Source organism: Ammospiza nelsoni, chromosome 32 (assembly GCF_027579445.1).
Source record: "Ammospiza nelsoni isolate bAmmNel1 chromosome 32, bAmmNel1.pri, whole genome shotgun sequence".
NCBI classification, from domain to species: domain Eukaryota; kingdom Metazoa; phylum Chordata; class Aves; order Passeriformes; family Passerellidae; genus Ammospiza; species Ammospiza nelsoni.
Window position 1 is genome coordinate 1,524,072 of NC_080664.1, and position 15,076 is coordinate 1,539,147.

At 58.5% G+C, this 15,076-nt stretch overlaps 1 protein-coding gene across 1 annotated transcript; it reads right to left on the minus strand.

Moving 5' to 3' along the window:
• Positions 1 to 4,533: 4,533 nt before the first annotated feature.
• On the minus strand, positions 4,534 to 7,717 carry ZBTB39 (zinc finger and BTB domain containing 39). Its single transcript, XM_059491288.1, has one exon. The coding sequence runs from the start codon at positions 7,715 to 7,717 to the stop codon at positions 5,588 to 5,590; it is 2,130 nt and encodes a 709-aa protein (XP_059347271.1). The 3' UTR covers positions 4,534 to 5,587.
• Between the last annotated feature and the right edge of the window lie 7,359 nt (positions 7,718 to 15,076).

Below are 15,076 nucleotides of genomic sequence, written 5' to 3' on the forward strand. Positions count from 1 at the left end.
GTTCCTGCACCCCCAAACTGCCCCTGCCCCCCAGCCCTGGGCATGGCACTGCCTGGTTTGTGCCATCCCGAGTGGGAGAGGAGGAATTTGGATCACAAACCTCCCTCCATAGTGCCCAGCAACACCCAGAGCCTGATTTTTGAGAGATGAAGGCCAAGCAGCCCAAGCGGCTGAGCAGGGCACAGACCTGAGGGAGGGGAGGAACAATTTGGATTTGAGATCAGCCACTCCTTCAGAGCAGTTTTGCAAACCCAGCTGTAAATTTTTTACCAATTTTAAATTAGTGATGGCTAAACTGGGTTTTACTGGGAAAGGCTGCTCAGACTAACTTTGGGTGCCCCATCCCATTAACTCCTCTGGAGCATCCCCTGGAGGGTTTTTATGGCCACTGGGTGGATTCCTCAACCCCAACAAGCCCCAAAATCCCTTCCCCTTCCACCAAAGCCACTGTGGGAGAACAGGGATTTGCAGAAATCCTTAGAGCTGGGTTTGTGCCATGCAAGGAACTGGAGAATGCGGAGGAAGTTCATCTTTGTGTGGATGCTGATCTCAGTCACGTGCTGGGGTCAGGCCTTTGCTGGGGGAAGGTGACAGAGGGACCATAAATCTCCCAAAGGCCTTGAGCTGCTGGAGGAACTCTTGGTGGAAAAAAAGCAGAGCATCAGCAGTTCTGGGGACAGGATGCTGGCTCAGGGCTGGGAGCAGGATGTCCCAGGAGAAGCCCATGACCAGGATGTGGGGTTATCACAAAGCTCTGCCACTTCCAGGGGTCCCTGATGGGGGAAAAAACCCGAAATTCCTCAGAATTCCTTCTGCAGGGATGTTCCTTTTTATCCCACTGGGAATAATCCAAATCCAGGCTCCAGCAGGGTCAGAATTCCCTGCTCAGGAATTCCCTGCTCTGTTCCTGTGACACTCCCAAGCTGAGATTTACATCCACAGCTCCCCACCACCTTCATTCCCTCATCCCAAATTCCCCCTGAGCTTCCTTTTGTTAATTCCCTCCCATTCCCAATGAAGAAATGGATGATAAACCCAAAACCAGCCACTCACCAGGGCAAAAATATATTCAAGATATTTCAATGTGCAAAATTTGGTATTTCACCTAATAAACTTAATTTTTAACTGTCTGAATTTCTCTGCACTTTTGTCCGTAAACTTAAGGGCCAGAGTGGCCTCCAATAAATTTTTCTCACCTCCATGGGAAATTCTTCCTTGTGTTGAGGTGGAATTTCTTGTGGTTTCATTTATGGAACTGTTGTTCCTTGTCCTGTCACACCACTGAAAAGTTTGGCACCCACTTTGAGATATTTTTATGGATTGATGAGATTCCCTTACAAATGAGATATTTGTATGGATATCTGAGATATTTTTATGGATTGACGAGATCCCCTCTCAAATGAGAAATCAGAGATATTTTTGTGAATTTAAGAGATCCCCTCTGAGATATCTGAGGTATTTTTGTGGATTGATGAGATCCCCTCTCAAATGAGAAATTTCAGATATTTTTAGGGATTGTTGAGATCCCCTCTGAGATATTTGAGATATTTTTATGGATTTACAAGACCCCCATTCAAATGAGATATTTATATGGATACCTGAGATATTTTATGGATTGAGATCCCCTCTCAAATGAGAAATCTGAGATATTTTTATGGACAAGATCCCCCCTCAAATGATTTATATGGATACCTGCTCCTCAGGCATTCCTGTGAGAAAACACTTTATAAAAAAACCAGCTACAAGGGATCAATGTTTTCCATTTTATTATTCTAAATAAAAACCACACTTTGTGCTGAACAATGGAGTAGAAAAGAACCCGATGTACAACGATTTTAGACATCTACGATTCGGGGGAGGGCAGGGGGGGGGAAAGTTTACAAAATATACAAAACTTTACAGCAAATAGATAGTAAACACTTAAATAGCAGGAGGTCAGTACCTACGATTAACTTAACAAAAAAAGGTTAGACAGCAAATCCAACTCTTGTTCTTTCTTTTCTTTTCTTTCTTCTGCTCAATTTCTCTGCTGACAGACCTGGATCCACTGAGAACAGGGGAAAAAAGTGAATTTTGTGTTTGGGGTTGGGAGTGATCACTGGAGATCGGAGATTCTCTGTTTGGGGAAGGCTCCATGACCTGGATGCTGCCAGAATTTCCCCTTCTCCTACCCCAGGGATCCCAAAGCACTTTGCAAACACCAGGGGAGGTAGGTCGGTGTCCCCAGAGCCACCAAGGGCAGTGGGGACAGCAGAAAGCCAGGTTTGCCCATGGAACGAAATCCAAATTGATTTTGGCTCTCCCCACACTGAGCTGGAGCAGGCTGGGGACAGGGGTGACATCCCTGCCCACCCCAAGGGCTCAGCAACACCCAGGACCCCCATTCAGGGCTCCGAAACCTCAGGGAATCACCCCCAGGAGCAGCAGCAGGGTCAGACCCATCCCTGCAGCCCCTCCAGGGCAGATTTGGGGTGTTCCAGGTGGCAATGATCTGTTTTTAACCCGAAAAATTCCCTGGATTTGGGGTGTTCCAGGTGGGAATGATCTGTTTTTAACCCAAGAAATTCCCTGGATCAGAACCAGCAGCAATGGGGGATTCCTGCTTTCCCCCCAAAAACAGAATGATCTGGTTTTAACCCAAAAAATTCCCTGGATTTGGGGTGTTCCAGGTGGGAATGATCTGTTTTTAACCCGAAAAACTCCCTGGATTTGGGGTGTTCCAGGTGGGAATGATCTGTTTATAACCCAAGAAATTCCCTGGATCAGAACCAGCAGCAATGGGGGATTCCTGCTTTCCCCCTCCAGGCAGGAGCAAGGGCTGGCTGTGCCTGTTTGGGTGTAAAATCTTCACTTTTTGGTTTATGTGCACAAAAAGGCTTCTGCTTTTTCAGCAGGCCCTCCCTGAAGCTCAGCACGGCTTCTGGAACGTTCCAGGAGGGTCTCAAGGCTCTCCCAGCCTTCACAGCCACCTCCAGAGCAGCGCGGGTCGTGTCCATCCCTGTCCCCAGTTTGTCCCCAGTTTGTCCCCAGCCGTGAGGGGGTGTCTGGGTGACCCCCAATAGTCCCCCCCAGCCTCACCCACCCCAAAATCCCACGACAGGAACCCAGAGAGCAGCTCAGAGGCGCCCACAGCAAAGCCCCACCACTGCCCACAGCACCACACCACTCCCAAAATTCCCCATTTCTCTTGTAAAACCTCCACACAGCTCCGCAGCGGCGCCAGGACCACGAGGCTGGAGTTCAAAACTCAAGAGCTGCAGCAACCCAGAGCTGAATTTGGCTCTGGTGCCTCCTTCCCACCCTCCAAATCCAGGCTCCAGGCACCCTCCCCTGCTCCTGGAGGTAGCTCAGTACCACGGGAGGTACCACCCTCATTTTACAGATGAGGAAACTGAGGCAGAAGAGGTGAAGTGACTTGCCCAAGGCCATGGTGGAGCTGGGAGAGAGAAACCCTGGCGTGCTCCGAGCTCTCTGAGATGGCCCTTCCTGGGTGTCTGTCCCTTCCCTGTGTCCCTTCACAGCAGGGTGAGTTTCCAGGGTTTGCAAATCACTAGTTTAGTTTAGTTTTTTAGTTTTTTCGTTTTAGTTTTGTAACAGCAAAACTCGACAGAAGCGCAGGAGCTGATCCAGGCTGGAAAAAGCCCCGAGCACTTCTCTGTTTGTGAGGTAGAATTGAGTTACCCGAGGGCAATCCCAGCTTGGAAAGATCTGTTTGTTCCTTCCCCACCTCTGCCCCCCACAAAAAAGCTGGAAAACAACAGGGAGAAGCCAAGCCATGCCCTTCCCTGCGTTAACACTGTTGGCACCTCGCTGGGGTGGCCAGGAGAGACCCCAGGAGTGACCCCAGGAATGGGCAGGAGAGACCCCCAGGAATGGCCAGGAAACACCAAGGAATGGGCAGGAGAGACCCCAGGAATGGGCAGGACAGACCTCAGGAGAGATCCCAGGAGTGGGCAGGAGAGACCCCCATGCTGAGGTGGACCTGACACAGGGCCAAGAGAGACCCCCCATGCCCAGCAGAGCCCCCCACACCCAGGAGAGCCCCTCCACAGCCAGGGGAGCCCCTCCATGTCCAGGGGAGCCCCTCCACAGCCAGGGGAGCCCCTCTATGGCCAGGAGAGCCCCTCCATGCCCAAGAGAGACCTCCAAACCCAGGAGAGCCCCTCCATGCCCAGAGAAGCCCCTCCATGCCCAGGGGAGCCTCTCCATGCCCAGGAGAGCTCCTCAAACCCAGGAGAGCCCCTCCTATACCCAGGAAAGCCCCTCCATGCCCACTCCATGCCCAGCAGAGCCCCCCACCCCCAGGGGAGCCCCTTCATACCCAGGGGAGCATCTCCACAGCCAGGAGAGCCTCCCACGCCCAGGAGAGCCCCTCCATGGCCCCCCACACCCAGGGGAGCCCCTCCACACCTAGGAGAGCTCCTCACGCCCAGGAGAGCCCCTCCATGGCCCCCCACACCCAGGGGAGCCCCCCAAAGCCAGGGAAGCCCCCCCAGAAGTGCCCAGCCATCGCTGTGGCTCCCACTCCACGAACAAACAAACTCACATCACTCCAAGCACACGGGTTTGCCACAGGAACACGTCCAGGGTGTGGGAGGAGAAGGGTCCTCCCTCCTCCTCCTCCTCCTTCCAGGGAGTTAAGGCAACAGCTTCATCCTGACTCACCTGCCCAGGGCACTGCCAGGACAGTCCTGGCTCTCTGTGGCCACCACAAATCACCCCAAAAAGGAGCAGGAGCTTCCTCCCCTCCCTCTCCAATCCTGCAGGAGATCTCCGTGCTCGCACAGCCACCTCTACCTCTGCAGGGAGGTCCTGGGGCTCCTTCAGCTCCTCCTCTCCAAGGTCTCAGGGCACAGCAGAGCAAACATGGGAATGTGTGAATTCCCTGCTCCTGATCCCTCCTTGTTTGTGAATTCCCTGCTCCTGATCCCTCCTTGTTTGTGAATTCCCTGCTCCTGATGCCTCCTTGTTTGTGAATCTCCTGCTCCTTGATCCCTGCTGGGATCCCTCCTTGTTTACACACTCAGGTGCTTCCTGCTCCTCTCCCCAGAGCACACTTTGCTCCTCTCCTGGCAGTAGCAGCAGAGCACCAGGGATGCCCAGAATGTCTTTTTTTCTTTCCTTTTTTTTTTCTCTTTTTCTTTCTCTTTTGTTCCTTTCCTTTCGAGTCCAGCGCCTGCTCTGGCTCTTGTCCCTCTCCACTGAGGTCAGGTGTGAAAATCTTAGCAGCATCAGTTTGTGGACAAGCTTAGCCTGGTCAAGTGGGCTAAAAGGTTTAAAAAAAAAAATAGAATCTAGGCTGAAAAACTAGTGAGAAATGCTAATAGCACAGATGGCCTCTAACAGGACCAGAGGTAAGTAAACACGACAGACTCCTTGAAACAGTGATGTACCTCACGTGCTGTTAATTTGTACAACTCCACCAATCTAAAAAGCCCTAGGAAGGCCCAAAAATAATAATTAAAAAAAAAAAAAATCAAACCAAAACCAAAATTCCATCCATGATGCCTGACCATTAAATAAAACGAAACAACTTGCTTTTTTTTTCCTTTCCTTTCCTTTTTCCTCCTCCATCTCTTCTTCCCCATCAGCTATCTGTGTTTTTCTCAGCCTCTTTGGAATGGATGATGTACATGAAAGTCTGCTCGATGGTGAAGTCGGGCGGGAGGCTGCCCTTGTGCACCCCTATGTGCTTGCTCATCAGGTTGAGCGTGGAGCTGTAGTGGCCACACACCGTGCAGCGATACATCAGGGCCCCCGAGTGTGTCCTCAGGTGACACTTGATGGTGGAACGCCCTCGGAAGAACTTGTGGCACACCTTGCACTGGTAGGGCTTCTCCCCGGTGTGGATGCGCCGGTGGTAGTTGAACTCGCTGGTGTGGGCAAACCTCTTGCCACAAACCTTGCAGCTGTACTTGCTGTTCCCTGGCTGGTTCTGCAGAGCTAGATCCTCGCTCAAAAACTCCTCAGGCAGCTTCCTCTTGGGCAGCCCCTGCGGCTGCAGGCGCTCCCCAAACCCTGCCCTGATGTCCAGGCTGCCCCCACATTTGTGCTGGCTGACGTGGTAGCGGTAAGCGGCTTCCAGCTTGAAGCTCTGGCTGCAGAAGTGGCACTGGAAAAGAGCCTCCTCCACGTGCTGGTGCACGGCCAGGTGCTTCTCCAGGAGCTGCCTGTCCACAAAGCTGCTGGCACACACTGAGCAGGAGAAGACAGAGATGCCCAGGTGGGACAGGGCGTGCCACAGCAGGCTGCAGAGGCTCAGGTGCCGCTGGTCGCACACGCCGCACGTTTGGCTCTTCAGGTTCACGTGCTCCAGCAAGTGGTTCCGCACCGTGTGGAAATCTTTGGCCAAGGGCTTCCCACAGGCAGCACAGGCCAGCTCAGGGCCGGGCCCTCCCCCAAAAACAGCCACTTTCCCCGGGAGGGGGTCACTGGGGTGGACGATGACGTTGTTGTCGAAGACCCCGTCCCGCCGGTGCAGCGTCAGCTGCCACTGGGTGAAGAACTTGGTCTCGCACATGTCACAGGAGAAGAGGAAGATGCCAATGTGGGACAGCACGTGGGTCACCCTGGAGTTACGGTCCTGGAAGTGGGTCTCACACACCTTGCAGTTCCCCGTGAGCAGGTCCACGTGGTCCCTGGCGTGCTGGCGGATCAGCTGGATGTTGGGTTCCAGAACCTTCTTGCACACCTGGCAGGGCATGGCCTTGCTGTCCCGGCTGTCGCTCTCAAAGGCCAGTTCCTCCTCGCTGTCATCACTGAGCTCAATCACCTCCTCAGATGGCACCAGCTCTTCTCCAGCATCCTCAAAATGCAGCTCGGCCTCCCCCAAATCCTCCAGCTGGAGCTCATCCATCTGCTCGAATCCCTGCTCTTTGGAGTGGTCGCTGTTGCTGGGACAGGAATTGCTCCCCGTGGAGACATCCAGGGAGGGGTCAGTGGGGAAGAAGCCACCCTTGCTGTAGTCACCATTGCTCTGGGCCTTGAACTGAGGGCAGGAGCTGCCAGTGGTTTGTGCCACGACATTCCCACCAGGCTGAGCCCCCAGACCCGTGACTGGAGTGAATTGTCCTGCATCAGACTCCTGCTCCGTCTTGGGAGGCTGCTGTGGGTGCATCAGGGGAAGAGCCTGGCTGGCCTCACCCACAGCACTCCTCTCATCCTCTTTGTAGCTTCCCACCACGTCCCCGTGCAGGAGATAATTCCTTTCGGGGCCAAAATGCTCCACACCACCCCGGATGTCCCCCAAAGGGTGGCTCTGCTCCGAGGAGGTGCTGCTCAGCACCCCAGCCCTGCCTTCCCCCACTGACAGAGCAGGCTGCTTGGTGATGGCCGAGCTCTCCAGGTCAGGGAAGGTGGAGTGGCAAGCCTGCAGCAGATCCTCCATGCCCAACCTCTCCGCCACCTCGTAGATCACCCCCACGTTGATGAGGTCGGTGAAGAGCTCCGAGGTGTACACAAAGCTCAGGATCTTCTCAAAGTTGGCTGGCGTGATGAAATCCACCACGTAGGTCCTGGCAGCGTCCAGCCCAGTGTTGAGGAAGAGGTTCTGGAAGTAGCCAGCAGCACAGGCCAGCACGGCCTTGTGGGCAGCGAAGGAGCGGGAGCCCACCAGGATGGTGACGTCGCACATGGTCTCGGAGAGGCGGCACTTGTTGAGTTCCTTCAGCAGGTTGTTGGGGTGGTTGGTGCTGTGCAGCTTGATCCTCATGCCCATCTTAGCAGCTGCTTCAAGAGCCCTTTCTGCTGGTCAGCTCGGCCTTCACGCTTTCATCCGCGGCGGGAGCAGGAATTGGCAGGGCAAGGGGCTCTGCAGAGGGGAAATGTTAAAAAAATGTTATTTAACAATCAAAGCAATGTCATTCTGGTCATTTTGCACCCTTCTGAGGAGCCACAGAGCAGCTGCTCAGCTGGAGATGGACTAACCCTGTCCTGTCACCTCAGTTTTGGGAAGTAAAAAGCTGGATGTGCAAAGCAGCAAAGTCAAAACAAAAAGACTCTCAGAGGCAGCCTGAAGGTCTCACTGCTACAGGGGCAGGGACAGAGATCCTGCTGACCCTGAGACCAAACCAGAGCCTGTTCCTGACATCTCCCTCCCCCTGAGCTGGGGATGAGGCTCCTCTCCAAGGAGATCTCACACACCAGTTGGATTCAACTCCAGGTCTCCTCCAGCTGCAGCCACTTCATTCATTCACTTCAGATTCCACCTGGACCCACAAGGAGACTTCAGGCTCCCAGGTGGGACTGTCTGCATTCCAGCCTTTGGATTTCCCTGGATGGATTCCCCTGGATGATTCTCCTGGGATGGATTCCCCTGGGATGGATTCTCCTGGGATGAATTCCCTTGGGATGGATTCCCCTGGGATGGATTCCCCTGGATGGATTCTCCTGGATGGATTCCCCTGGATGGATTCCCCTGCGATGGATTCTCCTGGATGGATTCCCCTGGATGGATTCCCCTGGATGGATTCTCCTGGATGGATTCCCCTGGATGGATTCTCCTGGATGGATTCCCCTGGATGGATTCCCTTGGGATGGATTCCCCTGGATGGATTCTCCCTGGATGGATTCTCCCTGGATGGATTCTCCTGGATGGATTCTCCCTGGATGGATTCTCCTGGGATGGATTTCCCTGGATGGATTCTCCTGGGATGGATTCCCCTGGATGGATTCTCCTGGATGGATTCCCCTGGATGGATTCCCCTGCGATGGATTCTCCTGGATGGATTCCCCTGGATGGATTCCCCTGGATGGATTCCCCTGGATGGATTCTCCTGGATGGATTCCCCTGGATGGATTCCCTTGGGATGGATTCCCCTGTATGGATTCCCCTGGGATGGATTCCCCTGGGATGGATTCTCCCTGGATGGATTCTCCCTGGATGGATTCTCCTGGATGGATTCCCCTGGGATGGATTCCCCTGGGATGGATTCTCCCTGGATGGATTCTCCTGGATGGATTCTCCTGGGATGGATTCTCCCTGGATGGATTCCCCTGGGGTTTTTTGGCAGCACCTCTCAGATTCCTCAGCTGCCACCACCACACCTGTCCCACAGCACCGACCATTCCTCCCAGCTTGTCCCGCTGCCTTTGTCCCTCTGTCCTGCTCACGGACACCCCACCAGCTCTTGGGATTTCACGAACTTACCCAGGCAACTCTATCCTTAATTCCCCTATTCCTAATTCCCTGCATTTTCCCCGTCCTGAGACAGGGAACAGCGAACCCAGAAGGCAGCAAAGAGAGGGAGTTTGGAGGGGTTGGAGCTGCCTCTGCCCCAGCTCCGGGAAAACCCAAAACCCATCCCCAGGGATGGGAGGGATGCAGGAAACACCACCGGCAGCTGAGGAGGAGGATGAAGATGGAGAGGAAGGCTCTGGAAACGCTGTCCAGCCGAAAAAACACCTGGGCAATTGGGGATCCCTGCGGAGGGGATGGGGCAGGAGGGGAAAGAACCGGAGGGAAGGGGGCAGCGGGAAGGGGGGATCCCGGAGCTGCTCCGGGAGAAACGGGAGGAGATGGAGGGGAGGGACAGCGGCGTCCCCGGTGGGCCCGGGGAGCGGGGCACGAAGGGACCCCGGAGGGAGCCACGAAAGGCGGCGGGAGGCCCCGGGGAGGGTCGGAGAGGGTCGGAGCGGGGCTGGCGCGGCTCGGGGGACCTGCGGGGGCCGGGGGTGGCGGGCGGGGGTCGCTCCTTACCCGCCCGGCGCCCCGCACCATCCCGGCCCGGCTCACACAAAGGCGCCGACCCGCCCCGCGCCCGCCCCGGCCCGCGCCGCCTTCCGGGAGCCGCCGCCGACAGCGCCCCCGTGCGGTGAGGAGGAACCGGAGCGGGGGCACCGGACGGACACACGGACACATGGACACACGGGGAGGGACACACGGACACGGGGCGGGGCGGGACACACGGACACGGGAAGGGACACACGGACATGGGGAGGGGCACATGGACATGGGGAGGAACATACGGACACGGGCACACCGGGCGGGACACACAAACATGGGGCGGGACATACGGACATGGACACGGACACATGGACACGGGGTGGGACACATGGACATGGACACACGGAGGGACACATGAACACGGGGCGGGACGCACAGACATGGGGAAAGACACACGGACACGGGGAAGGACGCACGGACATTGACACATGGACATGGGGAGGGACACATGGACACGGACAGGGGGAGGGACACACGGACACGAGGCGGGACACACGGACACTGGTGTGGTATTTACACACTGGCACGGACAAGAAGGGACATGGAGACGGGCACGGGAAGGGACACGGACAGCGGCACGGACACACGGACACGGGAAGGGACATGGACAGGGGCACTTCTCCAGTTACGGGGCTGCCGTGGGGAAGGGACCGGGCGCTGTAGCCCAAGAGCCCACGAACCCCGGTGGTCCCGTGGGCTCATCCCCGTGGGCTCATCCCCGTATCCCCATCCCCGCATCCCCATCCCGGCGGGTTCATTCCCGCCTCCCCGTCCCCCGGTCTGTCCCGAGCGGGTCCCGGAGGCGCAGCCAAGACACGGAGCCGCATTTTGCGCGTGTCCCGCGCAGACACGGGTGGGTGTATAACGGGACACGTCCGGGTGTACACAGGTGCACGGACACGCGCTCGTGGGGCGACACCGCCGCGCTCCCGACGGGTCCGTGGGCGCCGGGACGCTCCGGTCCCACCATCCCCGGGACACCGGGCACGGCCCCGTGCGGGGCTCGTTCCGCCGCTCACGCCGCCCGCAGCGGGGCCTCGCCGGGAGCGGGGGGTCCCGGGGAGCACCGGGGGGCCGGGCTGCCGTTCCCCCGCCCCGCCGCTCGTTTCCCCATGAGCCCCACGAAGAAATCGTGCATGTCTCCTGCGGAGAGACCGGCCGTCAGCGGCACCGGTACCGGCGCCGGCACCGACACCGGCACCGGGCGGGACTTACTCTTCTGCGGCGCCGCGGGGGGACCTGGAAAAGACCGAAATGGGTGAGTGAGCGCCGGGCGGACCGACCCCCTCCCATCCGAGCCCTCCCGCCCCTCACCGGCGCTTTCCTCCCGCAGCAGCTCCAGCGCGGCGGCGGCGGCGGCGGCCCCGGGGCTGCCGCGGGGGCTCCACGGCAGCGGCTCCGGGCCGGGCATCCCCTGCGGGAATGAAGCAGGTGGGAAGGGGTCTGGGAGGTCCCGGGGATCCGGGATCCGCCCGTTGCTTCCCCCACCGACGGCCGTACCGGAGCGGGGCCCGGCGGGGCGGCGGGGGCGCGGCGGGCGAGGGCGAGCGGCAGCGCCAGGAGCAGCAGCACCGCGAGCACCGGCCGGTTCTTCATCCTCGGGGGGACGCGGGGGCAGCGATCAGCGATGGAGCTTCCCGGGGCTGTCCCGAGCCGGCGAACCCTCGATGGGGCGGCCCGGGATGGGTCTGGAAGCGAAGCGGGCTCTGGGGAGGGAAAGAGACGGGAGACGGGGGGACCGGGGGCGGCGGGACCCCCTCTCCGGTGTGTGGAGGAGGGATCGCGGCGCTTCCCTGGATGCCGGTGTCCCTTGGACCCCCGGGGGTGCGTTACAGGGTTGGGGGGTCCTTAAGGGGCGTGCGGGGGGACACGGCCCTGCTGTGGCCGCTCGTGTCCCCCCGCTCGTGGCCGTGGTGCCACCGTTGTGCGCTCGCACACGAGCCGTGCAACCGCGAGGGTGGGGCACGGACACGGCTCGGGCTCCGTCCTGCACGTTCACCCGGTCCCCTGACACGCTCCCTGGCACACTGGCATCCCCAGGCACGCTCCCTGGCACACTGGCATCCCCTGGCACACATATGCTTGCCCACAGCTCGATTTGCTTCCAGAACCCCCACCAAACCCTCCCCAAATTCAAACAACACCCTCACCCCATCTCTCCCCCTTCCTGTGCCCTCCCCAGCGCCATCCCAACCTCCTCTTCCTCCTCCTGCCTTCCCCGAACCCCAGCGGGATGAGCACAGGGCACAGGGACCCTCGGGAAGCCCCCAGGATTGTGGGGGACACAGGGACACAGACCTGCCGGTGGAGCCGAGGGATGAGGGACCCTCGGAGAAGGGACCTCTCGAGGCGTGGTGATGGATGGCAGCGATGGTGGTGGGCAGCGATGGTGGGCAGCTCCCCCGGCCCGGGCTCAGCCGGGAGATGAAATACCGGGGCAGCAGCTGCTGCACGGCGCTAAATAAGGGGCTCTGCCCATGGCACGGCGTGGGTGGGCAAGAGGAGAGCTGCCAATGGGGGCCGGGGGGAGGTGGTACCCCCACCCTGCAGCTTCACGCCCACGCAGCACTCATGGCACACACGGAGTCACACAGCGGCACACGCGTGCCCACACAGGGGTGGGGGTCAGCACACGGGCACCGTGCCCACGCAGGCACCCCAGAGTGGGGGGGGTCAGAACATGAGCACTGTGCCCATGTAGGAACCCCAAAATCAGGGGTCAGCACATGGGCACTGTGCCCATGTAGGAACCTCAGAATGGGAGGTCAGCACACGGGCACCGTGCCCACCCTGGGGTGGGGGGTCAGCACATGGGCATCATGCCCACCCCAGAGTGGGGGGTCAGCACACGGGCAGGGTGCCCATACAGGTACCCCAGAATGGAGGGTCAGCACACGGGCACCGTGCCCATGCTGGGGTGGTGTTGGGATCGGCAGGAGAAATGCGGCACACAACATGGTTGATCAGGAAATCTCCAACTTTATTGATGGGTACTCATCTCTATATCGGTGTTAATGAGGCTCATACATATTGCAAAGGCGAGCTCACTATTGGTTAGTTACTTATCAGCCAACTACGCCTACTTCTGCATTCTTGTGGATATTTTATTGAAACTATTCTTCATATTTCTGCCAAAGATGTTCTCCCCTATCCTGTTGTTGCACCAAGGGCACCATGTCCTTGCCTGTTATTGGACACTGACTGCTGACTCCTAAACTTGTCCCCTTCCAGCTTAAGACGTGACCTTTCTCGGCAAACCAACTGTCCACAAAGATCTCCACAGGGTGGGGAGGTGGGCACCATGCCCACGCAGGCACCCCAGGGTGAGGGGTCAGCACATGGGCACTGTGCCCATGCAGCCCCCAGCCCCTCGTTGTGGGCATCAGCAGATGGGCACCATGCCCACCCTGGGGTGGGGAGTCAGCACATGGGCACTGTGCCCACACAGGAACCCCGGGATGAGGGGTCAGCACATGGGCACCGTGCCCACCATGAGCATGCCCACGCAGCCCCCAGCCCCTCATTGTGGGGATGTCACCATGTGTCTGTTGGCACGTGTGGGGACACGCATGGAGGAGTGGTCCCGGTCAGATTCTGGGTGGTGCAGACAGGATTTGGGGTTCTCGGGGGTGAAAGGGGATTGACCAGGCTCCCACACACGTGTTCATCTGCACACACGAGCACAGGTGTGCCCGCACACTCACACCCTGCCCCATTGCAGCACGCCCGGCCTGCCCACTCTCATGCCACGACGTGCCAAGGTGGAAGATGGGGAGGAAAATTTGGGGAAAAGCAGGAAAGAGGGAAGAACTGGGCCAAAAATGACATCCAAGGACTCCATGCCGAGCAACAGGCAGCGGTGACTGCTCCGGTGGCTGCGGCAGCCCCTCGGGAAAACAACTCACGTGGCAACACAGCCCGGGGCAGGGCAGCATCTGCAGCGCCGGCAACGTTAATTAAATCGGAGCCTGGCCAGAGACGGCCTAATTAATTAATAACACCTACTTGTGAGATGCCAAGTGCGACGCAGCTGTGAAGAGCCGCGCTGCCCCGGGCTTGTTTACGGCGAGGGGGAAGGTCCCTGGTGCTGGGACGTGACAGAGCGGGGGAGCCCTCGGTGCTGGGACACGGCCAGGCCACCAAAAGTGCCACCACCGTGCACACGCACGTGCCCCGCCAACGTGCAGGAGCTGCTCCAGGGCCCACCTGGGAGCTGGTGCTGATGGTGACGTGACGGGGAGTTGGCAGCTCCCCGAGGTAACGCGGGTGATGTGTGGGGACAGGATAAAAACCCTCGTCAAGAGCTTGATGAGTGCAGGGGGGGAAAGGCAGAAAAGGGGGGGAGACCCTGTCGTGAAAGGATGTGGGGTTCAGGGGGCTGCAGGAGTGGTGGCAGTCCTGAGGGTTCAGGGGGCTGGAGGATTGATGGGGCTCTGGAGGGTTCTGGGGGCTGGGGGGGTCCCATGGATCCTGGGGGGTTGAAGGACTGATGGAGGTCCTGAAGGATCTGGGGGCTGCAGGAGTGGTGGGAGTCCTGAGGGTTCAGGGGACTGGAGGGTTCTGGGGGGGGTCCCATGGATCCTGGGGGGTTGAAGGCCTGATGGAGCTCCTGAAGAACATGGGGGCTGCAGGGCTGATGGGGTCCTGATGGTTCTGGGGGCTGGGGGACTGACAGGGGGTCTGCAGGTCCTGGGGGGTTGTAGTGCTGATGGAGCCTCTGAAGGACCTGGGGGCTGCAGGGCTGGTGGGGTCCTGAGGGTTCTGGGGGCTGGGGGACTGGAAGGGTCCCACAGATCCTGAGAGCTGCAGGATTGGTGGGGGTCCAGAGAGTCCTGGGCACTGCAGGACTGATGGGGGTCCTGATGGGGGTCCTGGGGGGTGCAGAACTGATGGAGGTCCTGCGGGTCCTGCAGCATCACTGGGGCTGTGCATTACTTCCCTCTATCCCATTCTCCATGTTCCTGGTCCCTAAATGCAGCTCCAGCACCCAGCCAGGGTGTCCTGCAGCAGGGTGGGGGGACCCTGGGCAGAGGCACAGGGACATCCAGAGCAGGCAGGAGTATGACAGGGACCTCACATGCAGCCACCCACGGCTGCCAAGAAATTGCCTCTGAGGCAGCGTGAGCCTGTGAGCCACTTGATGGGAAAAGTGGCCACAATTTGGAGCCTCTCCAATCACCACAAGCTGAGCGCTGGCTGCAATCAGGCATCAGGAAAAGTCGGGAAAGCGGGAGGCCAGGATGAGGGGCTGCATCACCAGGCTGGGCTGTGCCCCCCACAGCTTGGGCATTGTCCCCTGAGGTCCCACCCCAAAATGAGGTGACACCACCCTGGCACCGACACCTCAGCATC

Excerpts from the sequence above, each read along its gene's own strand:
- ZBTB39 (XM_059491288.1), bottom strand. The coding sequence starts at position 7,717 with ATGGGCATGAGGATCAAGCTGCACAGCACCAACCACCCCAACAACCTG.